The sequence below is a fragment of the Somniosus microcephalus genome, chromosome 12, assembly GCF_052327205.1.
Source record: "Somniosus microcephalus isolate GS21.2 chromosome 12, FLI_Smic_1.0, whole genome shotgun sequence".
In the NCBI taxonomy this organism is placed as follows: Eukaryota; Metazoa; Chordata; class Chondrichthyes; order Squaliformes; family Somniosidae; genus Somniosus; species Somniosus microcephalus.
In genome coordinates this window covers 73,473,681-73,500,768 of record NC_140998.1, presented here as the reverse complement: position 1 = coordinate 73,500,768, position 27,088 = coordinate 73,473,681, and the positions used below count along the sequence as shown (strand labels likewise).

The window sequence follows — 27,088 nt, the reverse complement described above, 5'->3', positions numbered from 1 at the left end:
CTGTGCGCTCCACCCTCTCTCTCTCGTTTTCTTTTCCCGGCGACGCTGCGTGGCCCGATTTGTAGAGTTGCTCGATCGAGCTCGAGCCCGCCGCAGTCCGGAGGGGTCAGCGCGCTACCTGCTACCAGCACGATTCGCTGGAACCACAGTCTCTCCCGCAATTCTCCAAACACCGATGGATTCTTCGGGCGGTTGCCCTCGGTCGACGCCCGTTGCTCAGACTACGACCTTCCAGGACCTTCCTTTCAGGCGAGATCCCCGTGAGATGATGCCACACTGCAGGTGAGTTCGAACTTACTCGTCGCCACTGTAAAGTCCGCGCCTCAATAATACACGGACTTCGGGAGAACAGTTTAACAGGTACTTTACTGAACAAGAGGCAGCTTGAAACTGAAACTACAGAAGCCTGCTAGGGCCTTTTATACAGGGGTGGTTACTGCCGGTACTGCAGTCTAAGACCAGTTATTCCCTTAAAGGTACATACACAACAGAAGCGTTGTGAGAATCTCAAATGTACTGCCCCATAAACCAAAGATGCGAAATCAATTGAGGTATTTAAAAGAGAGATAGACACTTACGTGGGAAGTAAGGGTATATGGTGAAAAGGCAAGGAATTGGGATTAAAAATGTAGAGCTGCCATGGCTACGTTATACCAGTCACTTTCCTAAAATCCTTTGTTTCTGGTTTTGAGTGGTAGATAGCAGTAAACATTTTGAGAAACCGGTCAGTAACAACTTTGCAATTACTTCATCAGCTCCAGGGGGGTAATTATTTTCGTGGGCTTTGAAGCACTTGGTCAATTTGTCTCTGGAAGGGGATAAATCACCCTTTGTTAACCACCTATGCCAATACTGAGGCTAAATAGACTTCTTCGGTTCTTGGCTTAGTCTCTGCCCACAAAACCTCTGGTCTTCATTTATATAATTTTTCAATGTTGCTGTTAATTAGATAAATCTTGCCTCAGGTGTTTCACTGCTACAAATTAGTATATGAGTGGTATTGTTGCAATATTGTTGTTCTACAACATGCAATGTGAAGTTGACCATTTCTTTTTCTTATTTAATTTTGCTTTATTTACATTTTTGCTTGGATTTCTCCCTCAGCAGGTTGTAGTTATGTAATTAAAAATTCCAGAAATGAAAAACTTACAAAATAAAAATCAATTACTGTATCAAGATTGGCAGATGTGCTCTCTTCCTTACTCAGGAGGTTATCAAATTATAGCAATTTCTCCCTCTCATTTTTCTCACTGTTGAAGTATTTTTTTCTCTCTGCAAAGCAGCTCTACCCTGGAGCTTGCTTTGCAAACTTTTATTTTTGAGAGTCATCTTGACTATTTTTAGGTCATTAAAATTGTTTTCTGCAGTCCTTTTCAGCTTTGAGATTTTATTTAAATTTTGAGCAACGTTAAAAAGTTAACATTGAAATAAACAAGTTAAGTCAATGGCTACATTCCTTATTAAAAAAAATTCACTCAAATATTAAATCTGTTCTCACTGCTATTTTGGATTACACCTTAGTGGGGTTCGGTAAGCCAATTTGCTTCAATTATCAGCACAGTATAAATCAGAGCCATTAATAAAAAGGTCCAGTGGCTACTTGCCAGTTGTAATTTATATTAAAGTATTGCTTTGGATAGCTTAATTGACCTTCATTGAATAATTTATATTTGTGAATGCACTAAATCACGTATTAACAACTAGACACTAGATTTGCACAATTACATTTATGGCTCAAATAGACTGCATTCAGGATGAATCATACCAAAAATGTTTATATGAGCATTACCCATTAGATTTTAATATCCATACTTGATATTCAAAATTTCTCTGTTGATATTGATAAATCTAAAACAATACCTTTTCATCAACATCCTGAAAATGCAAATGCAGCTTAGTATTTTTTAAATCCTTTTCCACCAACTTTCTGGCCTCTCCAGAATCACAGTTGAGCCCAATCCTGTCCTGCCTTGACATCCATTTCCAGCAGGGGCCACTGGATAGCAATCAAAGATAGGAACTCTGGCTGATTAACCCTTTAACTCAGCAATGCTGATGAGGCCCATAATAACACCTCCAACATCACCCAGGTGAGATCAGCTAACTAGATCGCAGATTGAACCTGGGATCTCCCTGGTCTGTTAAGCTCAGCTACTCACTGGATAAACTTACTCAGCCATCAGAAAGCTGTATAAAATGTTTTCTTTATAAAGTAGATCAGCACTAGATACAATCAGTGGCTGACAGAGTTTCATAAATACCTGCTATAAGAATGAGCCTTCTGTCCTTGACCCTGTGCTTTGCATTGGGTATGGTTTACTTCCTTCATTCCCAGGCTTCTATCCAAATAACACTTTGTTTTGAAAGGAAAAAATAAACCGAGAAAATAAACCACTCGTGTTAGACTTTGAAATTTTACTAGCCTTTTCAAGGTGTGGATTATGCAGAATATTTTTCAGTGGATCATTGCCCTCCCCAAAGCATTATCCATGAAAATAATTGTGACATGATCAGGGGTAGGGGAAGTATCCAGTGGTATTATCACAAATATTATCAACCACAAATGTTGTCAAAATAATTTTTAAACATATACTGGAATTGTTAATGAAGCATGCAGCCTGGTAGCTTTAGTGATGGACCTCCATCAGAGAGCCAAAGTTGCATACAAATGCATCTGTCTTCACTGGGTGGGTTTTGCCTGGTCTCAGCTGAGCTGACAGATGGAGCACTGTGAAGAAATGGAGTGGCTTCATCTCAAGGGCAGCAAAAGCTGGCAGGATCTTGAATGCTCCACACAAGTGCTTTTCTGCAGCCAATCATGTAGTGACATCAACAGCAGCTGTAACCACGACTGCAGTCCTGACAGTTCCACTCCTGGGTGAAGATAGAATGGCACCAGATACAGGAGGGAAAACCTTTTTTTTTTTTTTGTTGAAAACTGCATTTCTTTCCAACTGCAAGATATTGATGTAGGAAAGTTATGAAAGGAAATGAAGTTAAACATAAAAGCAGTAAATGTAATAATTTAAATATGAATATGAGCCAACAGTCAGCCCATTGGTCAGTTGTGTTATTTCGATTGCTAAATTACTGTGATGCAAAACACTATTTTGAATTTATGCTTGTGTTCTCTCAAATAGTAATACTTCCAGCCTGTTACAGAAGATTCCAAACTAGATGCTGCCTCTGTGGTAGGGAAAGACGATTAAAGGTCACATTGCCCTGAACCACTGTTGCAGCAACTATATAGCAGCATGTGGAATAATATAATGCCATATGGTGGGTTAAGGGAGAGATGTGGGTGGTTCAAACAAACTCTATAACTAAATGTAGTTTGTGCAGGAAAATGGAGGGAGGCAGCGCCCAGTGAAGGAATGAGTAGGGATTTTTATTTTGCTTTTAATTTGGTGTCTATTTTCAGTACAGAGCAGCTCTGATATGTGCACGGTTAGTTTTGTACATGCATATGGGATCCTACCAGGGGAGCTTGCATATAGAGTGAAATACTACTCCGGGCAATGATTGGGCTCTTAAGGGGTGTGTGTGTCTGCACAATAAGCATGTAAATGACAGAAGAGAAGACAAGGAAATGCGCATCAATGCTGGCTAAATAGAAGAGTATTGCAGATGATCAGAAATGCACATCTTAATATACATGGGTCCAGGTATAATAATCTAACTCCTATGGTTACTGTACTCTATCCATGATCTTCCTATTGCAATACCCATATTATGCACAAAATTAGACAAGCAATTCTAATAGTAATAGATATAAACTTTTGGTAGGATATGCATATAGAATACTGAATGTAATGAATTTTGTATTTCTGGAGAACTTTCAGCACTAATAGCAGCAGCATATGCCACTGGATTTATTAAAAATCAAAAATATTTAATGTTTTCACAATATTAATCCAATGTTTATATATACACACATTTACTGAAGGTTTAACAAGAAAGCCTTTACAAGTCACTGAAAAGTATACATACATCAAATGCATTGATCAAGATTACAACCGAAAATAAGGTGGGAATTGCTTTCCTGTAAGGAATGGTGGTTACCTCCGCCACCACCTTTCTTGACCCCTCCACTGCCTGTGTCGTTGGACTGTTTTTCTGACCTACAGTCTTGAATGAGCTGCAATTTCCTTCAGTTCAACATTGGGAAAGTGAAGCCATCATCTTCGGAACCGGCCTTAAACTCTGTACCCTCGCCACCCATTCCAGCCCCCTCTCCAATCACTGTCTCAGATTGAAACCGGCTTCCTAGGCTGTACACACTGGAATTCTTTCCCTAAACCTCTCCCCTACCCTCTCCTCCTTTAAGGCTTTTAGAACCCACCTCTGCAACAAAAACTTTTGGTCTTCCCTCCGAATCTCTCATTTGGCTCGGCAGCATTTTTATTCTGATTAGGCTTCAGTGAAGCGCCTGGAGTGCTTTTTTCTGTTTTGTTGTTGCACCTTTATAAAACACGAGTTCAGCTCCAACTGGAGTATTGTGTCCAATTCTGGGCACCACACTTTAGGAAGGACGTGAAGGCTTTGGAGAGGGTACAGAAAAGATTTACTGGAATAGTTCCAGGAATGCGGGGTTACGGTTACGTGGATAGACTGGAGAAGCTGGGGTTGTTCTCCTTAGAGCAGAGAAGGCTAAGAGGAGATTTGATAGAGGTGTTTAAATTCATGAAGGGTTTAGATAGAGTAAATAAAGAGAAACTGTTTCCAATGGCTGAAGGGTCGATAACCAAAGGACACAGATTTAAGGCGATTGGCAAAAGAACTAGAGGCGACAGGAGGAAAAGGTTTTTATGCATAGAGCAGTTAGGATTTGGAATGCATTGCCCAATAGGGTGGTGGATACAGATTCAATAGTAGCCTTCAAAAGAGAATTGGATAAATATGGGTAAGAGCGTGGGAGTGGGACTAACTGGATTGCTCTTCAAAAGAGGCAGTGCAGACTCAATGGGTCAAATGGCCTCCTTCTGGGCTGTACATTTCCTACATTACAACAGTGACTACACACTTCAAAAATTACTTCATTGGCTGTAAAGCACTTTGGGACGTCCGGTGGTCGTGAAAGGCATTACATAAATACAAGTCTTTCTTTTCTTTTACTATTCTTTGATTCTATGATTCCATGCTAAGATCACCATTAACCAAAAGTAGCATTAATGGTAATTGTGGAAATAAGAAAGTGATTTGGAAAATTGTTTCATTAAAAAGGAGAAAATTACAAAAAGGAATGCACAGAAAAACCAAGGGGCAAAATTCAGGATACAATGAGATTATGGTGGCTATAATATATAAAGGCAAAGGATCTATGCTGGAATTAACTCTCCAACAGAAGCACTGTGATAACAACAGAAAATGCTGGAAAAACTCAGGTGGTCAGGCAACATCCGTGGAGAGAAATTTGAGTTGACGTTTCGGGTCGAACCCAAGAAGGGTTCGACCCGAAACGTCAACTCAAATTTCTCTCCACGGATGTTGCCTGACCTGCTGAGTTTTTCCAGCATTTTCTGTTGTTATTTCGGATTTCCAACATCTGCAGTATTTTGCCATCGTAGAAGCACTGTGATATTGCATTATAAATCAATAGCAGAATAGTTTAATTAGCTCACATTCCAGAATAGAACCTGGGCATTCATACACATTTGTAAAGACTGAGTTACAATTCCTTTAATAAACATGTGGACCATACTTATTTTGAATGTAAATCAAAATAAAAAGCTGTATTGGGATTTTAGACCTCATGACAACTAAATCATTATTTAAATAAACTAATGATGAAACATAAAACTTGAAGAATTTATATTTAAAGACAACTTTAATTACCACAGCCTTAAAACCATGTTTTGTTATGTGAATTCATTAAAACAACTTAAAGAAACATTCCCTTTAGTCACCCAAATGCTGTATTCAAAGGAGAGATTTCAGAATGATCACTAGGTGGCATTGTTGTACCATAATGTCAACCATAGGTCAGTGAGATTTCAACAACCTCACGAGTTGCTTAGCTCTAAATCAGCATACTGTACTTGGAGCACCTGATATTTGCACAAATTTAAGTGAAGCAAAAACTTTAAAGTTACTTACAGCAACATCTTCCATAAAAGCACGCGTACCATTTTCATTTCTTTGCAATCCTTTATAGTTCTGGTCTATTCTTTTTTAGCTACTCCTAGAGAGAGGGATCTCATCCATGGACATCTCCATGACCACCATTAATACTGTTCTGAAACAGCATACAAGATGTTAATTTCTTGCTTTCGCATTTTTTCCCGGAGATGCGCAATTCTTCACCACCACAGGATATTACATATTACTAGGAAATCAGCTCCCTTTCAGCAATGCAATATAGTTGTAATAGATTAGGCACAATTTATATATGCCTTAAAGTTTCAGTAACTATAATCTGAAGCTAAATCAGTAAAACTTAATTTTTAGTGTTTTAAACACAAGTTCAAATAAGTATGGTTTAATTGAACAAAATAGTGTTTAGATATATTATAAAAGTTAAACCTGAAAATGAGTATATTCAAATACAACAGTTAAGTAAAATATACAAAAGCAAAAGTAAAATATACATTAGTGTAATGCCCAGTATTAAAACATATAGAGAACAACTTTTGCCCTGCTACTAAGGACCAAAAGCACAGAGACCCTATGAAGTGTTGCAGTTAACAGAATACAGGCCATATCTATATCAGTCATGACTATACACGACTTCACCTTGCTCAGTTCTGAATTAGTATGTCAGTCAAAAGCAGACTCTTCCTGGTAGGTGTTTTTAAAGCATAGATTTATCCCCGCTTGGAGATGTATCATTAAGGTAATAATTATGCTCTATAAGCTTAACCTAAAACATTAAAATTGGTTGCTAGGTTATGAAATTAGTTTTAAAAAGATACTTTCCCAATAGTGATCCAGTACAAATATTGCACTTTGGTAACAAAATGTACATGGAACTAGTGACCAAAACAAGCAGCAGCTTAGGGCTTTTGAAAAGGCATTGAGAGTAATCTACTTGTGATATTTACAAGGTTACATTTTGAAACCCATCTCATTTAATGTTACACTTTATATTAAACAGCGTGCAGAGTATTCCAGAGTGCTGTGAATTTGAGAGTTTACAAAATCACCTAGGAGTGCAGCACATGGTGCACCAAAATACTGTGCTGCAGGAATATAAAGACTTGTGTTGATATTCACAAGTCCCTTTCTAATCTCACTTAGGCAATTTAGGAAAGGCACATCCAGATAGGAAGAAAAATTGTCATATGGCAACAGCTCACGTGCTGTACACTTGGTACAAAAATGCCAAAGTATTACATTTTGTAAAATTTTAAACATTAACATTTAAGGATTAGTACAGCATGAAGGACAATATCAGAGTCAGAAGTAATGGGTTCAAACCCCACTCCAGAGACTTGCCTTATACTTCAGTGTAGGACTGAGGGAATGCTGCATTGTCAGAGGTGTCGACTTTCGGATGAGATATTAAGCGGAGGCCCTGTTTGCCCTTTCAGGTGGACATAAAAGATCCCATGGCACCATTCAAAGAAGTTCTCCTGGTGCCCTGGTCAACATTTATTCCTCAACTAATATCACTAAAACAGATTATCTCGTCATTTATCTCATTGTTTGTGGGACCTTTCTGTGTGCAAATTGGCTGCCACATTTGCCTGTATAAGAACTGTGACTACACTTCCAAAGTGCTTCACAGCCAATCAAGTATTTTTGAACATCCAGAGGATGTGAAAAGGTGCTAAATAAATGCAAATTCTTTGTTCCTCATTATCTTTGCTAAATCACCACCAGATCAGTAGTGTATTAATTTTAGGCTGCATTTTTATAGACCCAATAGTTATAAATTGACCATTATGTAGCTTAACTTGTAAAATTGAAAATGGCCTCAGTTGACCCAAAAAGTCAGCGTGCTTCTTCCATCTGTTTGTTGTTAAAGAACTTAATGTTGCATGTTAATCCATAAATCAATCAATAATTTTCACCACTCATGTTTTTTGTTAGAGATGGCAATGAGATAAGCCACTGCAACATTTCAAACTCCAATCTCAAAACAAAATTAAGTATTTTGTAGAAAATGTTCTGCATGAATTTCTGTTCTTTGGAGCATCTAATAGATACAGTACAAAGGTCATAAATAGGTATGGTCAATAACTTGATACAAATATTATTTGTGCCTTTTGTGAAGACAAGAATGGGCCATTAATAAATGGTTCTAGCATTAATATATCGCACACACAGAATTAATGTTTTGTTTAATAAAAAAGGTCATTACCTCCATCATGCCAGACATAGCAGTGTGTGATTAACAAGAAAGCAGTTCAGCATTTACATATGCAGGTAACAGTGAGCGTATTAACATTTGATGTAAATATTTCAATGTATTCAATGAGCATTGCTGGTACAACCTCTCACAATCCTTTGATACAAGGGCTCCTCACTAAATAGAGAAATCATACCAATTACAGTACAAACAACATGCTTTTTGTATGGTTCCAAAAGCAGTCTTGTAAATGGGTTATTTTTACCAAAACTTGTTATGCAAGAAATAGCACACACCTGTGAAAATAGCAAATGAACTATTAAATGGATTTTAAAATGAGATCAAACAATGGATGTACTATTAGCACAGTATGCTAATAGTGGAGGTGCATTGCCATAGAACTTACTACTATAGTACCTTCAAGTGTTACAGATGTTTCACACATGCAAAACAATGAGAAGGCTCTATCACTGGTGCAACAGCCTATATTTATTCTACAGAGATTTTAAAAAAGCACATGCCACAGTGATTCTATGAAAAATAACAATCCAATCAAAGTCATAACCCTGGAACGTAACAAGTTCATCAGGATCACTTTTCCAGCAAGGTAATGGATTAAACAAATCTAAGACTGTAAAAATCATAATGGTGGTACTCGAGTTCCAAGCTCTCATTTGTAACAACCCACATTCAATGTAGTTAGCTTATCTTTCATCATTTAAAAAAAAAACACGCACAAGTAAACGTCAGTTCTTTTAATAAGAGTTGTTCAATTTTCTGAACAGGTTGCAACCGTGCACTGGTTATTCAATCCATTGAATGAGGTAATATATGAAGGCACGTCTTCACAAAATATACAGGCATTTAGACTTTGCCATGAACAAAAATACATAAGCACACGAAATTAGGAATCTTAATATACTTGAATTTTTTAATTTTGCTAGAACTAAAAAAAACACACAAAAGTCTAGTCACGATTGTCACAGTTTTACAACACACTGAAACAGTGGCAAAAACAATTTAAAAAACAGACATCTTGCTGTATAAGCGCTAACAGGTTTAATTAAAAAAATCACCCTTCACTTTCCGATTGTCCTCTATAGACCATACAGAATACTATTGTTAAAATTTAGACAAGGAAACATTTCCTATAAAAATGCAATAAAAGTTTTGTAAAAAAAAAAATTAGACTCCATTCTAATGCCTCTGCTACATTCTTACTATAAAACTCTCCATTAATAAATTTCAAGGATAGGAATTATACACAGCAACTCTGTAAAGATCACAAGAAACTATAAATAAAATGCTTTTTTGATTATACAAAACCCTTACAGATCTTACCTGTTTTATAGTTTAGATTAGATGACTAGTCTCCAGTTTTTAAATTTTCCTCAAAACTGCTTATTTTATTAAGCAGTTATGGTAAATTGAATTAAAAAAAATCAAAAAAACCCAGAGTGCAACATAAATATTTTCAAGTGTGCAATACAAGTTTTTTTAAATATACATTAAATGAGTGGTTTTTGATCTTCAAATTTAAATTCACATTTTACTTCTTCAAAACATTTTCTTTTTTGTTCTGGTATGATTCAGTAATACCCAATAATGATCAGGGAATTCATTACTGAAAAAATTCACATTAACAATAAGAAACACCAGAATTATTTTTTGAGAATGAGATTTATGCAGTTAAATGAGAAAACTCTAAAAATTATCAGTAGTAATTGCTATTGTATGAATCTTTTATCAGTCATAGAACTCAAATTTTCATAAAATTACCCACTTGCTGCATCAAGATTTTAAAATACCATTATATTTGAAGAAAATTAAAGTTCTATGAAATATTTCAAAATTTAATTTTCTAAATACAGCATGTAACACAAAAAAACCCCACTGCATCCCAAACCATCAAAATGCTATAAATACAGTATCAAGTTTCATCAGGAGAAAGCAATAACATTTAATAGTTGTTCTTAGTGCTATATTCCAATCACAGCAAACAACAAAAATACAACACTTCATAACTGAATTTCTCCAGGAGGTAAGACCACAGTATCCCAAATTCACAGGTTAAAGCTGCAGTACTGTATAGTAAAACATCACCGTTGATTTAACTCTCATTTGGAATGGTATTGGGTCATGTTGCTAAGTGAAAAGTCATGATGTCATCAAGCGTAACTATGTACAGTAAAACTGTATTTCAGAAGGGGTTGCAAGAGTATTTGCTTAGGTATTAACAGACGAGGCTAGCCATTTAGCAATTGCCAGTATTAGCTTTATTTTACAAGCTCATTTTTCATTTGACAATAGTCTGCAAAACAAAGTATTGCTTGATTAGTGGGTTGATACGGATTTTCAAATGTGGCTACTATATTTGATGACTGACTAATGATTGAAAAAAGAGGAAGATAGATCATGCTACTACTAGTTATGCTCCCTAAATGGTGCCACATTTGTAAACTGAAATCCAAGGGCTGGCAGGGGGGCGTGAAGAGGAATTAAAACACACTTTTAGGAATGATGTTTCTGAATTTTTCAGATATTTTAATGGAGAAAGTATGACATTACTTTAGTATGGCAACTGGATCTTATTTAAACAAATAAGAAAACTATTAAAATATTACAAAATTGTTTCCTATGAAGTATTGCAGCTTTAACAGATTATTTTTTTAAATATTGAAAGCAGACTTCTTTTCACACATTTTATGCAAGAAAGCCATGCAGTGGAATTTGTTTCTTTATACTTTAACCTAAACCATGCAAGGTTTCCAGAGATGGAAATTGATTTTAAGCAGATATTCAGATTTGCTGCTAAACATTATCTAATAGCAACACTCTTTACAAGACCACAATGGAACTTGCGTATGTGCCTGTACAGGTCACCCGACTGCGTAAATCGTCTTTCGCACCATTTGCAGGCATGTGGTTTCTCCCTGGTGTGCACAACTGCATGACGGCTGAGATTATGAGAGTACTGGAAGCTCTTTCCACATTGACCACAGGTGTAAGGCTTCTCGCCTGAGTGAGTTCGTTCATGACGCTTTAGTGTGTACATGCAGGAAAAGGTTTTCCCACACTGTGAGCAGGTGGGCACGGAGCCATCAGTAGGCATTTTGGCCCGAGGACCATCTTTTTCCCTGAAGTGAGTGCTCAGGTGAAGCTGAAGAACATGTGGGCTTGGGAAGCCTTTGCTGCAGAGAGGACAGATAAAAATATGTCCTGTCGACATTACCATCCTTGTGTTTGAAATATCAGATGATGGCATGTCATCCTCACTCCCGTCCCGTTCATGTTCTACTCCTTCAGTATGTGTCACACCATTCCCTGGGAACACAGGTCCAAATCCTGCCATCATACTATTGGCAGAATTCCCACTCTGACTTGCTGGATCCATTTCTTCACTGTCCTCCTGGTCTGACAGCAACTCTTGTTCATCTCCAACAAGTGGCGCGGTGCCCTGCTGCTGGCTGTCGGAGGACAGCTGTCCAGAATCATAGGGGGAGTAAAAGAAATCTCTTCCAGACACAGGCTTGAAAGACAGATCTAGAGCACAGTCCACATCAGCTGAGGCCTTGATATGGTCAACAGCTCTTTGAGACAAAGGTCCTGTGGAACTATTGACACTGGACTTTGTTTTTCCAGCTGCTGCATTACATGATTCAGGTTCTGTAGATACAGAAGTGACACCTACAAGATCAGAGAAGCTCCGAGAATGTCCATTAACCTTCTCACTGCCGGTGGGCTTTTTATCATCTGCAATCGTACAATTTTGCTTGCTTTGTGTGTCAAAATTATGCGCTATTGGCTCATCACTTTCTGAAGAACTCTCTTCTTTGACAGATCCAAGTGCATTACCATTCATTTTTTCATCTACGCACAGTTCTTTATCTTTCAATTTTCCCTTACAGACTTTCACAATGTTGTACATGTGAAGGTAACTGGCTGCAGCTAGCACATCTTCAACTGGTAGACTATTAAACTGAAGTTTCCCCTCATACATGAATTCAAGAAGCAGGCCAAAGGCAGGAACTGTGACAATGTCACTGTTCAAATGCACAATGTCTCTTTTGTCCAGCTGGTCCCTGTAGAATAGATGGAAGTACATGCTGCATGAAGCAAGCACTGCACGATGGGCTCTAAACTGAACGTCTCCAACTAGAACAGTACAATCACAGAGAAAACCCTGGTGACGCTGCTGACTCAGACACTGCAGCAACTGCCGGCTATGGTCTGGAAACTCCATTCTTCCTTCATAACCTGCTAAAACACGAAAATCGAACAGAAATTAAAAAAGACATGCTAGCATGCATTTAATTAAAACTGCGCCATCAATAGCTCAATACATTAAAACACGAGTCTAGAATAGTAAAAGACTCAAACTTAACGATTGTACGGATTTGTAACGAGCACCAGTGTTCGTGCAGATGGCATCTGAAAGACGACAGCTGTCAGAAAAATGTTATCAATTAGGCAAATTAAGCAACGATCATTTAAAGCAATTAGTTTCCCAAGTAACCACCAAACTTCGACACTTCAAAATGACAAAACAGCGTTAATTCAATGATCGCTCGAATCGCCAGCAAACAACTGTTTACTTTATACCTTGTCCACAAGCGAATAAAACAAATTTTCACGCCCCCTTTTAGTTCCCTCCTCCCTTAAAAAGTGAGAAAGCTTTTTCGTGTTTTTTTTTCCGGACACCCACTGAGTAAATACGTTGGAAATCCGAAATGGATCCTGAGGAAAAGTGCCCCCCAAAAGCAGAAGAAAAGCAGGGTAGAGCTACGTTTGCTAACTACAGGAACAAGCTGGAGAGTCAGCTGCTCTGACATCACTGGCAATGTAAATGCTACCTCCAGCTGTGCTCCTTTTAATGCCATATGTTACTTTAAATCGAGTTCGCAGGCAACACTATCATGGAAGGGGGGGCTGGTGGGGAGGAGGAAAGAGTTCCATTTCTTCACCATTGTCCGACGAAGGAACATTTTCAATGTTGCATCCTTCGCCTCTCCCTTCCAGTTTAAAATGGGAGGGGAAAAAGTCCAACTTTCTAAAGTTAAAATTATATATATATACCCACTCACTGTAAATCGTAAGAATTACTCGCTGGAAAAGTAAAACTCTACCTTGTTACTTCGGCCTAGGGGGGCAGTAGCGATAAGCCACTGAAAGAAAGGAGGAGGAAGCAAACACACACAACATAACTCCGAGCAAAGCCCAAGCCACAACAAAACTTGGAGCGGAGAGGAGAGGAGAGGGAAGGGAAGGGAGCAGCGGCTCGCTCTGCCTGCCTGCCCGTCCGTCCGTCTGCCGGGCTGGCTGGCCCGGAGCGCGCGGCTCTGTGCGGCCAGCGCGCGCCCCACCAGGTGCCCCACTTTACCTGAACGCGGCGACTGGTGCGAGAGTCCGGCCCGGGACAAGCGCTCATGGGGACAGTGTGTGCGCAGCTACTGTGTGGTCCCTTCATCTGCGGCCCAGATGTTAGTGTCCGCGCAGCCAACTGTTGTTGAGTGTTGGGACTCGTCTGAGCGCCCGCTCTCGCGATACTTTACCTATTCAACAGCCGCTCCAGCGCCGAAAGGTCAGTCAGTGTATTTATTTCTCCCTCCCTTCCCACTTCGCCGCTGCATTGCTGCCGTATTAATAACGCCGCCTCTTAGGTCGTCCCCCGTCCAGCGTACCTGCACGAGAGAGTCACGCTAGCAATGCCCGTAAATAAATTAGATTTTAACCCGGTTCTATTCATATTAGTACTTTAATTCCCATCAGAGCTGCAGACCAACTTTTACACATCAGTCTATTATAATGTTTTCGGGGGCTCTTCTATTTAAAAATGGATACTTTTTCCTCCTCTATTTATGCTTTCTCTGTGCCACTATTCCTAACTCGACGGGACTTGCTCCTTGTTCAGTTAAAGATCCGTGGCACTATTCAAAGAAAAGCAAGATGTTCTTCCAGTGCCCTGGCCAATGTTTGTCCTCGACCAACTCTATCCAAAACAAATGCCGTTTGTGGAATCTTGCTATGTGCATAATACCTCTTGTGTTTACCTACATAGCAACAGTCACTGCACCTCAAAAGTAATGCTGTGAAGCACTTTGGGAAGTTTCCAATAAAATATGATAAACAGTTATATGAATGCAAGCATTTCTGATTCTTTTCCTAGTCTTTGCCAATATTAATTGTGAATTGGCTGCAAAAAAGGAATGTGGCAATGGCCAATGGTTACTTTTGATATTTGATTTCCACCCTTTTGTTGAAGTCGCCAGTCTCCTCCCCCAACCCCCCACTACTGCTGGCATAGGTGAGATCATTAAAACACCACATGGAGATTCACAAATGAAAAGCCACATCTTATCACTCCATGGCACAACATATGCACACAACATAGCACTCTGGTGTCATGACAGCATTAATTTATTAAAGGACCCATAATGGGGTTGATTAAAAAAAACGAAAAACATCCTATTTCTAATGCTTTATTAAACTTACTTGCGGAATCAATTTAAATTTAATGGAATCAAGGGATATGGGGATAGGATGGGAAAGTGAAGGTGAAGTAGAAGATCAGCCATGATCTTATTGAATGGTGGAACAGGCTGGAGGAGCCATGTGGCCTACTCCTGCTCTTATGTTCTTAAATGGGTGTACATCAAAAGGAAAGTTGGTTGAACACTGTGGCGTCATTTTGATTTTGATTTGCTGCAAATTTCAAAGCAGAAGCACTTTGCACTGATGCTAAAATTGTACTACAAACCTGGAGTCAGGGCCTGACCTGACTGCAGAGCGAGGTGGTGTGAGATTCCTGGAGGGGATAGTCTCACTGCTTTGGTTCACCACCACATGGAATGTAATTCCAGTGCAAAGTCAAACTGGGTGGAAAAAGTGCCCTTGGACCTCCTGAATGCTTTTCACACCTATTTGCAGCATTCAATATTTAACTGCTGAGGGAGGAGTTCTGTCCATGTGTGTAAACATAGACGTGCAGAGTTCTCTTCTGGGCAGAAGAATTGAATCTTCAGCCAGGCAGTATAAGCAGGGTACTGAATTGCAACAATAAGTCTCAGATAGTCAGATGTAAAGATATAAATGAGTCAGACATAAATATGAAGGAACAGAAATATCAAATCATACGATAAAGATAAAAAGCAAAATGACCCACTGTGCTAGTATTTATTGGGCTGATACTACAAGGTAAATGTGGGTACAGATGATGGTCAAAAGATTCAAAAGTGTGGCAGTGTTTTGGCACATTGTATCAGTACTGTGCCACAGAGTAGAAGGACATAAATTCATGTTTGTGATTTTTTTACACAGCAAGTTCTCACATTCAGCTATGTTATTAGGAGGAGGCACCTTCCCATAGGGAGAGAGTGAAAATTGGAGGGAGAGGCACCCTCCTGGGCCACTCTTGGCAACCTCATAGCAGCTAGTTACAGAATGGCATTGGCAGAGTGCTTGAGAACAGATTGTCTTCTTGTCATCTTGGCTAAGATATAATGTGTGACTCAGGGGAGGTGGCTAGAAAGGAGAAAAGGAAAATAAAATCTAAAAATAAAACCGCATAGAAGCGAGTCTTTACAGATTATTTTTAATAGATTAATTATTATTCAAAAACACATGGAAGTGGTTTTATACCTGGCTTATTTTGGCACTTTGACACACAGAAACTTAATCAAATAATGTCTCATTTTGATGTTTTCATATTTTGCCAGATCCAAGTTCAGCTGCACTCCCCAATGGCTTGATGAGTTTTTGCAGTGCGTAGCTGAGCTGTACAGACAGGACTGCAGTGAGTTAGGTGATCTCAGCCAGGGCGGCAGTAGGGACTCTGTAATTCACCTCAGTTAGGGCTTGGGAAGGAGAAAATCAGCCAGTGTTCTTGCTCCTGATCATTATTTAATGCTGGGAGTGCATGTGTCAAATAGCCTGCCAACAGTCATTGTCAGATAACTACTTGGGGAAAGTACTCAAGGGCATCCATGGAACAACCATACCCCATCAAGGAAAGAAGTGGAGAGGAGAACATTTGTGAGAAAAAAAGATTCAATTTCAAATTCATTTTGAATGTCAAAAATCAAATGTGACAATTTAAAAAAAATAATTACAGTTTTGAAGTAAATGCAGTTTAGCTCACTATATAGCAAAGATATAAAACATACCTAAATATTTATGATTTAAAAAACACTACATTTTAATTAGTTCCATGAAGGAAAATAATCCACGATGAACAATGTCAGAGGAAAGATTGTTCAAAGCAGCAGATACCTTGGTAAAAGTACCGTTGTATTTTGTGCACAAAATGATTTTTTTAATGAACTGTAATTATTTTAATTATTAGGTTTAAATAAAACTACTAAGAAATGTATATATTTATATGTTTTTCATCTAACAGCATTCATCATATCATATTTTTTAAAGCTGTCACATTTGAATGTGTGTACTATCAGGAGTATAACACCTCCAAAGTGTTACATCTCAGGGCATCATACCTTTAGAACACCACAAGCCCATAGGGCAAAAAAAATTGGCTCAGGTATTTGCATATTTGGTTGGCGCTTTTTGATTTGTTCACATGTACCTAATGAATAACCAAAAGATAACCAAACAATTATTTTACTTTCCAACATGCAACCGGTATCACAAAACCACTAAATTACTGCAGTAGTTGTTGCACACGGTTTTTCACAACCATTTTTCTTTTTCACATCAGATGAATGTATATAGCTAGAAATAAAATTTATACCACAACAAGCATATAACATTTTTTTAAAAACTATGATTACTCATTAAAGCCATTATTTAAAGTTACAAAAGTCTGTGAGGAGATTTTCTAGGTGGTTGCTCTTTGGTTTGGAGATTGGGCTTGAGTTGGAAATTTCATCTTGGTCTAAGAATTTCCAGCTGTTGAAAAATTGTGTGTGAGAAGTGTGAGAGTGAAATACTTTATCAAAGTTGTATTCTTCAACCTGTTAATTGTGGTCACATTACAACCAGGCATGAAAAGGAACAGGGAGTTCTAGTTCTTCTGGAGAAATTCTCTGTTGGTGAGAAAGGTTCATCACAGGAACTACAGTTTTCATCTTCAACAACAATAATTTGCATTTATATAGCACCTTTAATGTAGTAATACATCCCAAGGTGCTTTGCATGAGCAATTATCAAACAAAATTTGACACCGAGCCACACAAAGAGATATTACGACAGAAAGAGGTAGGTTTAAGGAGCATCTTAAAAGAGGATAGAGAGGCGGAGAGGTTTAGGGAGGAAATTTCAGAGCTTAGGGCCTTGGCAGCTGAGGGCACAGCCACCAATGGTGTGAAGGGATATTTACTAGTCTTAGCCCCTTCAAGGCTACCCCAGATCAGGCGTATTTCTCAGACGTTCACTTTCAACTAAAGTTTGAGATAGCTGAATCCTAAAGACGCTTAATTGGGTCTAAAGGTCCGGGCTATCTCTCCCTAAAGGAAAGGAACAATCCGAGAATGTTACCATCCTCCAGATAGCGCTTTTAATAAGTTTAGCTAGACAGTAATGTCCCGGATAGTCTGAGGAAAACTCCCTCAGAATTCTGTAACTCTTCACCAAAGAGTGCACAGAGATTGAGTTTGTGAGTTATTGATACAGAAGACTTATGTGAGACAATTCTAAAAATATATAGAGATTTATTAAAAGAACCAACATGTAATTTACAGTTGGTGAATCAGTCAATCGCAATGTTAACAGTTCTAAAAAGAGAAAAAATACTATTTTATTATTAACAGAGAATCTTATTTTTCAATCTTAACTTCGCTACAGTATTACAGTTCTTAAAGTTTTCTATACAGGATATCCATCAATAGCAAATACCTTTGATCCCCGAGGTACAAAGAGTTGGAGACTACAGAGCTGCCTCTGAAGCTGAGAATCACTTTGCCCAATTAAAGCGAGTCTGATATCCCATTTGAGAGTTCAATATTTATACCCTTTTTCAGTGGTATTTCCTTTAAAGTTTCTGCTGACCTAAGTTAATTATCCCTATTCCTCTTTCTGCCGACCTCTGCAATTCTTACTGCTACATCAGCTTGTAACATTCCAGAATCTTGTCTCATCTCCAGGTGTTCTGGGTTGACCATATAAAAACGGTGTGATGGGCAGGTGTTCCTTATTTTATGTCATCTTTACGAGGGCAGATGTTCCTTATCTTACGTGCCATCTTTACAAAGTTTAAATTAGAACACCTTATCCAGGGTGAACCATTGTTTTTGTTTCCAAAGGTCAGCCTGTCAGAGCCATGCACCTTCTGTTTCAATAAGGTTATTTATTCAGGGTCAACAACTGTCTTATCTCAATAGCCAGAATTCTTTCATAGCTATTTCATAGTTAGATTTCTAAATTTCCAAACCCAGTTTTGTCATGTTTTAATAAGGCCAGAACTCTTTCATAAGATAGTGTATTTTTCTGAATAGGTTATATGGCTTATTCCTTCACAGATGGGGCGATTAAAATCAGAGATGTGCAAGAGGTCACAATTGGAGGCGTGCAGAGATCTCGGAGAGCTTTAGGGCTGGAGGAGGTTACAGAGATAAGGAGGGGCAAAGCCATTGAAGAATTAACATAGAAACATAGAAGATAGGAGCAGGAGTAGGCCATTCGGCCCCTCGAGACTGTTCCGCCATTTAATGAGATCATGGCTGATCTTCCAAAGTCAATACCCTGTCCCTGCTTTCTCCCCATATCCCTTGATCCCTTTAGCCTTAAGAAATATATCTAACTCCTTCTTGAATATATTTAATGAATTGGCCTCAACTGCCTTCTGTGGTAGAGAATTCCACAGGTTCACCACTCTCTGGGTGAAGAAATTCCTCCTCATCTCAGTCCTAAATGCCTTACTCCTTATCCTTAGACCGTGACCCCTGGTTCTGGACTCCCCTGCCATCGGGAACATCCTGCATCTAGTCTGTCTAGTCCTGTTAGAATTTTATAAGTTTCAATGAGATCCCCTCTCATTCTTCTAAACTCTAGCGAATATAAGCCTAATTGACCAATCTCTCTTCATACGTCATTCCTGTCATCCCAGGTATCAGTCTGGTGAATCTTCACTGCACTCCCTCCGTGGCAAGAACATCCTTCCTCAGATAAGGTGACCAAAACTGCACACAATACTCAAGGTGTGGTCTCACCAAGGCCCTGTACAACTGCAGCAAGCCATCCTTGCTCCTGTACTTGAATCTTCTTGCTATGAAGGCCAACATACCACTTGCCTTCTTAACCACCTGCTGCACCTGCATGCTTACCTTCAGCGACTGATGCACAAGGACAACAAGGTCTCTTTGTACTTCCCCTTCTCCCAATCTATTGCCATTCAGATAATAATCTGCCTTCCTGTTTTTGCCACCAAAGTAGATAACCTCGCATTTATCCACATTATACTGCATCTGCCATGCTTCTGCCCAATCACCAAACCTGTCCAAATCATACTGGAGTTTCTCTGCATCCTCCTCACAGCACACACGCCCACCCAGCTTTGTGTCTGTCGTCTGCAAACTTGGAGATATTACATCTAGTTCCTCATCTAAATCATTAATATATATCATGACTAGCTGGGGTCCTAGCACCGATCCTTGTGGTACCCCACTAGTCACTGCCTGCCACTCGGAAAAGGACCCGTTTATTCCAACTCTTTGCTTCCTGTCTGCCAACCAGTTCTCTATCCAAGTCAGTACCTTACCCCCAATCCCATGTGCTTTAACTTTGCACGCTAATCTCTTATGCAGGACCTTATCGAAAGCCTTCTGAAAGTCCAAATACACCACATCCACTGGTTCTCCCTTATCTATTCTACCAGTTACATCCTCAAAAAATTCCAGTTGACTTTGTCCGATCCTGTCACTGTTTTCCAAGTGCTCTGCTATTACATCTTTTATAATGGACTGTAGCATTTTCCCCACTACCGATGTCAGGCTTACCGGTCTATAATTCCCCGTTTTCTCTCTACCACCTTTTTAAAATAGTGGGGTTGCATTAGTTACCCTCCAATCCATGGGAACTGCTCCAGAATCTATAGAATTTTGGAAGATGACCAGCAATGCATCTACTATTTCTAGGGCCACTTCCTTAAGTACCCTAGGATGTAGATTATCAGGCCCTGGGGATTTATCAGCCTTCAATCCCGTCAATTTCCCTAACACCATTTCCCAACGAATACTGATTTCATTTAGTTCCTCCCTCTCATTAGACCCTATGTTCCCCGACATCTCTGGGAGGTTATTTGTGTCCTCCTTTGTGAAGACAGAACCAAAGTATGTATTTAATTGGTCTGCCATTTCTTTGTTCCCCATTATAAATTCCCCTGATTCTGACTGCAAGGGACCTACGCTTGACTTTACCGATCTTTTTCTCTTCACATAGCTATAGAAGCTTTTACAGTCAGTTTTTATGTTCCCTGCAAGCTTACTCTCATACTCTATTTCCCCCCTCTTAATTAATCCCTTTGTCCTCCTTTGCTGAATCCTAAACTGCTCCCAATCCTCAGGTTAGCTGCTTTTTCTGGCCAATTTATATGTCCTCTCCTTGGATCTTATGCTATCTCTAATTTCCCTTGTTAGCCACGGTTGAGCCACCTTTTTTGTTTTATTTTTATTTGCAAACAAGGATGAGAATTTTAAAATTGAGGCATTGCCCGACCGGGAGCTAATGTAGGTCAGCAAGTACAGGGTTGATGGGTGAATGGAAATTGGTGTGAATGGTGTGATATGGGCAGCAGAGTTTTGGATAAGCTCAAGTTTTTGGAGGGTGGAAGTTGAGAAGCTGGCTAGGCTAGTTATGCTGAGTCACTTCACTAGGGAAGTTGGGGGGGGGGGGGTCTCAGCAGGTGAGTCATCCTGAGCCATCTGAACCAAATCTGGCTTTACTATAGGCAATATGTGCAGCGGCACATGGATCAACAAGGCCTGGGACCCACTGAGCTGCAACATCTACATCTTTTCCTTTAGTAAATTAATGTGTTTCTGGGGAAGGTGAAAAGCAGCAAGACAAACCTTTTATGTAGGAGCTCGGAAGGCCTGGAATGGCATTGAGACAGACTTAGGTTTTTCTTATTATATTTATATAATATGTATACAACTCTTAGTCCATATTATGCCATGTTGTTCATCATTCTGTTAGTTCTGTACTTGTAAAATTCAATAAAATGAAAGTAATATTTAATTTAAATTATATTTTCCTGCAGTAGCACAATGGCACAATATTTTATTCCTTCTTGGAATGGTAAGATATTGATTTAGTCTTCACCACAGGGAGGGAGAGAAAACTGGAGCGAGTCATCCCAGGCGGAGTTTATATGCCTCTTAACTGCTGGATCAAGAGTGGAATTAGCAGAGACTTGAGATCAGATTGCCTGTCTTTCTCCCTGCTGTCTTAACCTATTCACATACCTGTATAGTTCTTAATGATCACCAGGTTATGATGCTAGATCCAATGAGACCGGAAGAATAGCAGAATTTTTTTTTTTTAAAGATTGTAAATGGGATCAACATATATATATTTCCATTATCAGTCAGTACATCAAAAGACAGAATATAGCTTGAATAGGGACAAAACATAATTACCTGAAGTGTTCAGCTAATTAATGTAAGTATCATAACCTAAAAATAACTACAAAATGTATTTACTTGTTTAACCATGTATTCATAAATGCACAAGGCTAAGGAAGTTGTCACAATGGTTGGTTAGTAATAAGAGGAATTAAATGTAGTTAGCTTTCTTAGAATTATAAGTAAATGGTTGACTAATTCACAAAGTTCCCTTTTTGTGTTCTTCAAAGCAATGAATGGCAGTACTAGTTAAAAGATATAAATACATTTTCTTCCTCATTTCCATTAGATGAAATGAGGTCCAGTTCTCAGTCACTGTAAGGTCAAACAAATTTGTTATGCTGAGTTCAAAGGTGTACAGAGGTAAGGTAGCACTGACCTCCTGCCAAGAAGGCATACACACCCCTACATGTGTCACATCTCTTCTTAGGCAGTCCCTCGGAACCGAGGATGACTTGCTTCCACATTACAAATGAGTTTGCAGGTGACTGATGAGTCCAATGCGGGACCTAGTCTCTGTCACAGGTGGGGCAGACGGTGGTTGAAGGGGCGGGTGGGTGGGGTGCTTGGGTTGACGTGCGCTCCTTCCGCTGCTTGCGCTTGGCTTCCGCTTGCTCCCGGCGAAGAGACTCGAGGTGTTCGGCGCCTTCCCGGATGCTTCTCCTCCACTTTGTGCGGTCTTGGGCCAGGGATTCCCAGGTGTCGATGGGGATGTTACATTTTTTCAAGGAGGCTTTGAGGGTGTCCTTGAAGCATTTCCTCTACCCACCTGGGGCTCTCTTGCCATGCCGGAGCTCCGAGTAGAGCGCTTGTTTTGGGAGTCTTGTATCGGGCATGCGGACAATGTGACCCGTCCACCGGAGCTGATTGAGCGTGGTCAAAGCTTCGATGCTGGGGATGTTGGCCTGAGCAAGAACACTGACATTGGTGCGCCTATCCTGCCAATGGATTTGCAGGATCTTGCGGAGGCAGCGTTGGCGGTACCTCTCCAGTGCTTTGAGGTGCCTGCTGTACATCAGCTCAATTGATAGCACTCACACCTCTGAGTCAGAAGGTTGTGGATTTGAACCCCATACCAGGATATACCTCCATATAGGCTGACACTCCAGCACAGTACTAAAAGAATGCAGTTATTCAGAGTGATGTTAAACTGATCTTCTGTTTCCCTATCCCAGTGGCCATTAAAAATAAAATAAGATTGTTACGTGTGTTGGTATAAAGTGTAATTGCCCACCAGTCTCAATTGTTCTTAAACCTGCTCACACCATTGACTCTCAAACTGGGTGAGACAAAGTCAAATACATCCAGTAAAGGGCTTTCCTGAGTTTAGTAAGTTTATCTAATGAATAGCTGAGCCATATTGACCAGAAAGGTAGTAGGTTCAATTCCAGGTCTGTGCTGAGGTAGCTGATCTCAGCTGCAGTGATAGAAGGGTACTTACAATTGGCTAGTTGTGATAAGTATACCTGAGAGCAGTCAAAGTTGAATTGTTTGGTATGGGATCTTTGCAGATGGAATGTTCTTGTTATTTATCAATCACTTCTTCAGGCAGGGTTCCACCTCAAGTGGACTGACTTTTCCTCAAATCACGTTGGCCTACAACTCAAGCAGGAATTTTTATACTGGTATAACACTCAACTATATTTAACTTCCATATATCTGTTTAATAATATTGCAGTCGTCAATCTTAGTTAGAAACTTAATGATATGCATATCCCATAATACTGCAGTAGAAAATACTTTCAGGGCTTATGTTTGAAAGGAAGTTTATAAAGAGATGATTCCGGTCATTGGATCAGACACAGAAAACGTTAGTTTACAGAGCTGAACCCTTGGGATTTTTATAGACAGTAGCTGGGTCACCTGAAGCAAACTAAATTATGGATGCTATATGACCTGGATCCAAATGTTGAGAAAAATAACATGTAAGTAAGTTATTTGTAAATTGGTTCCCTATCTCTTGGATGTAGCGGCTCAGATAATTGGCATATATGTGTGTCATTCAAATGTCAATTGGTGATGGGACTTATTCCAGGTTATACTCATGTATTTCCTCATGATTAATAAAGTTTATATTAAACAAGAAATTGTGCTCTATGATTAAGTAGTTAGAATTAACTCTTGGTAAATTGCTGACAAGGGTAGCAAATCTCAGCCATTGCATATGTTAGGTATTGGTTTACAAGCCCCTCCTAAATGAGGCTTCATCTGAAGGGATATTTACTCGTCCTAGCCCCTTCAGGGTTACCCCAGATCAGGCGTATTTCTCAGATGTTTACTTTCAACTAAAGTTTGAGGTAGCCGAATCCTAAAGATGCTTAATTGGGTCTAAAGTCCGGGCTATCTCTCCCTAAAGGAAAGGAACAACCCGAGAATGTTACCATCCTCCAGATAGCGCTTTTAATAAGTTTAGCTAGACTGTAACATCCCGGATATTATGAGGGTCTGGAAAACTCACTCAGAATTCTGTAACTCTTCACCAAGGAGTGTACAGAGATTGAGTTCGTGGGTTTTTGACACAGAAGACATATGTGAGACAATTCTAAAAATATATAGATTTATTAAAAGAATCGACATGCAATTTCTGTTTCAATAAGGTTATTTATTCAGGGTCAACAACTGTCTTATCTCAATAGCCAGATTTCTTTCATAGCTACTTCATAGTTAGGTTTCTAAATTTCCAAACCCATTTTGTCATGTTTTAATAAGGCCAGAATTCTTTCATAAGATGGTGTATTTTTCTGAATAGTTTATATGGCTTATTCCTTCACACCCCCCTCTTGACCAAAAAATGAGCTCGATCATCAAGGGCAGTGTTTGGTCAATGTTTCAAATAGTACATTAATTTCTCAAGATTCACAAGAGCCCAATCATCTGCTACATGAAAATACCTTTAAGTCATCCTTGGACAATGTTTTGCCTTATTTTAAGTTGAACAGAAATTAAAAGAATGATAGGTACATTGCCATGCAATTAACGAAACAATTTGTAATTAGAATGTCCATTTGGCAGATGTACATTCCGTAGAGGTGAGTTATTCATACAAGTCGAGACATTTGGAGTCATTTGGAGCTGGCTGAAGCTTGACATGCTGTTCCATTGATCCAGCGTGAGGACAGATACTTGTTTTTGTAAAAGGCCTTGCCAGAAGCTCAGTTGATTCCTTCTCCATCCGCAGTGTTTCCCTCCTTCATTGAAGTAACTTGTTGGTCTTTACTTGTTTTGGTTGTGGCTTTTTGCGAATCCAATTGCCGAGGCGTTGCCAAGCATCGTGTGGAGGAGTCAGCGACACTGTCTGGATGACCATCGTCAGTAGTTCAATCGCATCCATTTCCTGTGTCGTGCTCCAAGCTGGGTCTTGGAAGACAGTGTACGGCTGCATCTTGTATCGTTCCTCCATTTCGGTATCCCACAGGACATCTTTTTATATTGTCTATGGAGACAGTTTTAAGAATACGCTTGCCATTCGGCAGATTAATATGTATTTCAATAGTTCTTTCATTAATAACGGAACATATTTGAACAGGTTTTTTCCACTTAGGTCTTAAACCAGGTTTTTGCTTGAACTTCTTTTCCTGCACCCATTCCCCTGCTAGGGGTTGCCATGCCTTGTTTGTCAATTTTTTCTGCCTATTTGTCTCCCTTATCCTCTGATCAATTTGACGTATCTCCTCTGTTACTTCTTTTTTTAAATCTAACTGTCGCTGTCGGGTCAAGGAATCAGAGAGTGTAGAGGCAATAAAGGAACCATGGGTAAGCAGTGTATGCATCTCAACCCTTTACATTAGATAATATGGAGTTTTTGAGGACACTGTCCCTGATGCAGATGCGGGCACATTATTAAGTAATAGCTGCGCCTCCGGAATGATGGTGGTCCACTTATTTCCCCTGGTTCTCAACAGTTTGACCAATAGCTTTTTTACTTCCTGGTTTTTATGTTCCACCAGCCCCGCTGATTGCAGATAACGTGGTGTGCTGTGCTCTAACCCAATCCCCCTTTGTTCGCAGTAGTCTTTGAAGACCTTGGAGACAAAAGGCTCCGCCTTGATCAGAGTGTAAGATTTTGGGTGCACCAGCTACAGTAATTATGTCAGTAATAGCATTGGCAAGTGTGTTTTCCGAAACAGTTTTTGTGGGGACCAGCCAGCAGAAGAAGTGCATCCATCAACACAAATGAGAACATGTCTGTATCCTAAAGACGGGGGAAGTGGTCCAATGAAGTCAATAAAGAATTTTCCCATTGGTTCATCAGCTTTCACAGGAGCCAAGGGTGGTGGCTTAATTAGTGATGACTTATTGGTTAAATTTCATGGCTCACAATTTGCCATGTATGTTTTACAGGCCTTAAGCATGCCTGGCCACCAATATAAGGGAGTCAATTTGCAGAATGTTGTTCTGGCAGCACAATGTGCTTGACCTATGCCCTCGTGAGCTTTTACAAGCTGTTCTCGTTTGTGTCTCGGAGGTACTTCTCGGTTTCCCTTGGGCAACTTAACTAGTACAATACCAGTAGGGGTTTCCAAGTAAAAGTACTTTGATGGATATCCTGGTGGATTCTCTCTTGTTGGGTCTAATAGCTGAATCAGTTCCTCATCCTGATTAGCTGCCCGCAATGCCCTAGTGATAACACTAATATTGGCAGGCCCCTCTCGAGGGGGTGTCATGCATACCGAATGTTTTGCTTGTTCATCTGCAAGACTGTTGCCTTTTGAGTGTACTGTCTCAGTGGTATGCCCATTTACATGAATCACCTGACAATTCTGTTTCTCCATCCTCGAATGGCGAATGTCTTCCCACAATGACTTATGTTTTATGGGTTTACCCTTATGATTGGTAAAGTTTGTTTGTTCCCAGAAAACTAGATCTTGGTTATATCCTCTTTTTCAATAGTCACTACCTGTACAGATTAATGTGGGTTTAATAGGGTCTGCCTTTTCTAAAGCATATCGTATTGCTGCGGCTTCAGCATATTGCACTGTCTTATGGCCAAGGGGTATGGACAGTAATTCTCCTGGATAAAAAGAATAGGAATCTCAAAAAGTCCCTACTACTATCCCCATTCCAGCTGAGGATTGTTGGGATGTCCCTTTTTTAATTGTCATTGACGATCCATCACAGTAAATAACTTGATGATATTCTGTAAGCTGTCTCATAGGTATTTGTCTGATTCCCTCCTCCGTATCATCATCCTCCATGATGGGGAGATGCTCTAAGTCCATTTCTG

The 27,088-nt window shown here is 39.6% G+C and overlaps 1 protein-coding gene across 2 annotated transcripts; it reads right to left on the bottom strand.

Moving 5' to 3' along the window:
• Positions 1-8,265: 8,265 nt before the first annotated feature.
• On the bottom strand, positions 8,266-14,243 carry zbtb42 (zinc finger and BTB domain containing 42). Of its 2 annotated transcripts, none has more exons than XM_086003117.1 (2): positions 13,671-14,243; positions 8,266-12,547 (listed from the first exon to the last, which is right to left on the bottom strand). In XM_086003117.1, exon 2 carries the CDS (start codon positions 12,531-12,533, stop codon positions 11,109-11,111), a length of 1,425 nt encoding a protein of 474 aa, XP_085859243.1. In that variant the 5' UTR covers positions 12,534-12,547; positions 13,671-14,243; the 3' UTR covers positions 8,266-11,108. The 2 variants fall into 2 exon arrangements, with proteins under 2 accessions (XP_085859243.1, XP_085859242.1); XM_086003116.1 differs by having other exon boundaries at positions 8,266-12,550; positions 13,671-14,242.
• Between the last annotated feature and the right edge of the window lie 12,845 nt (positions 14,244-27,088).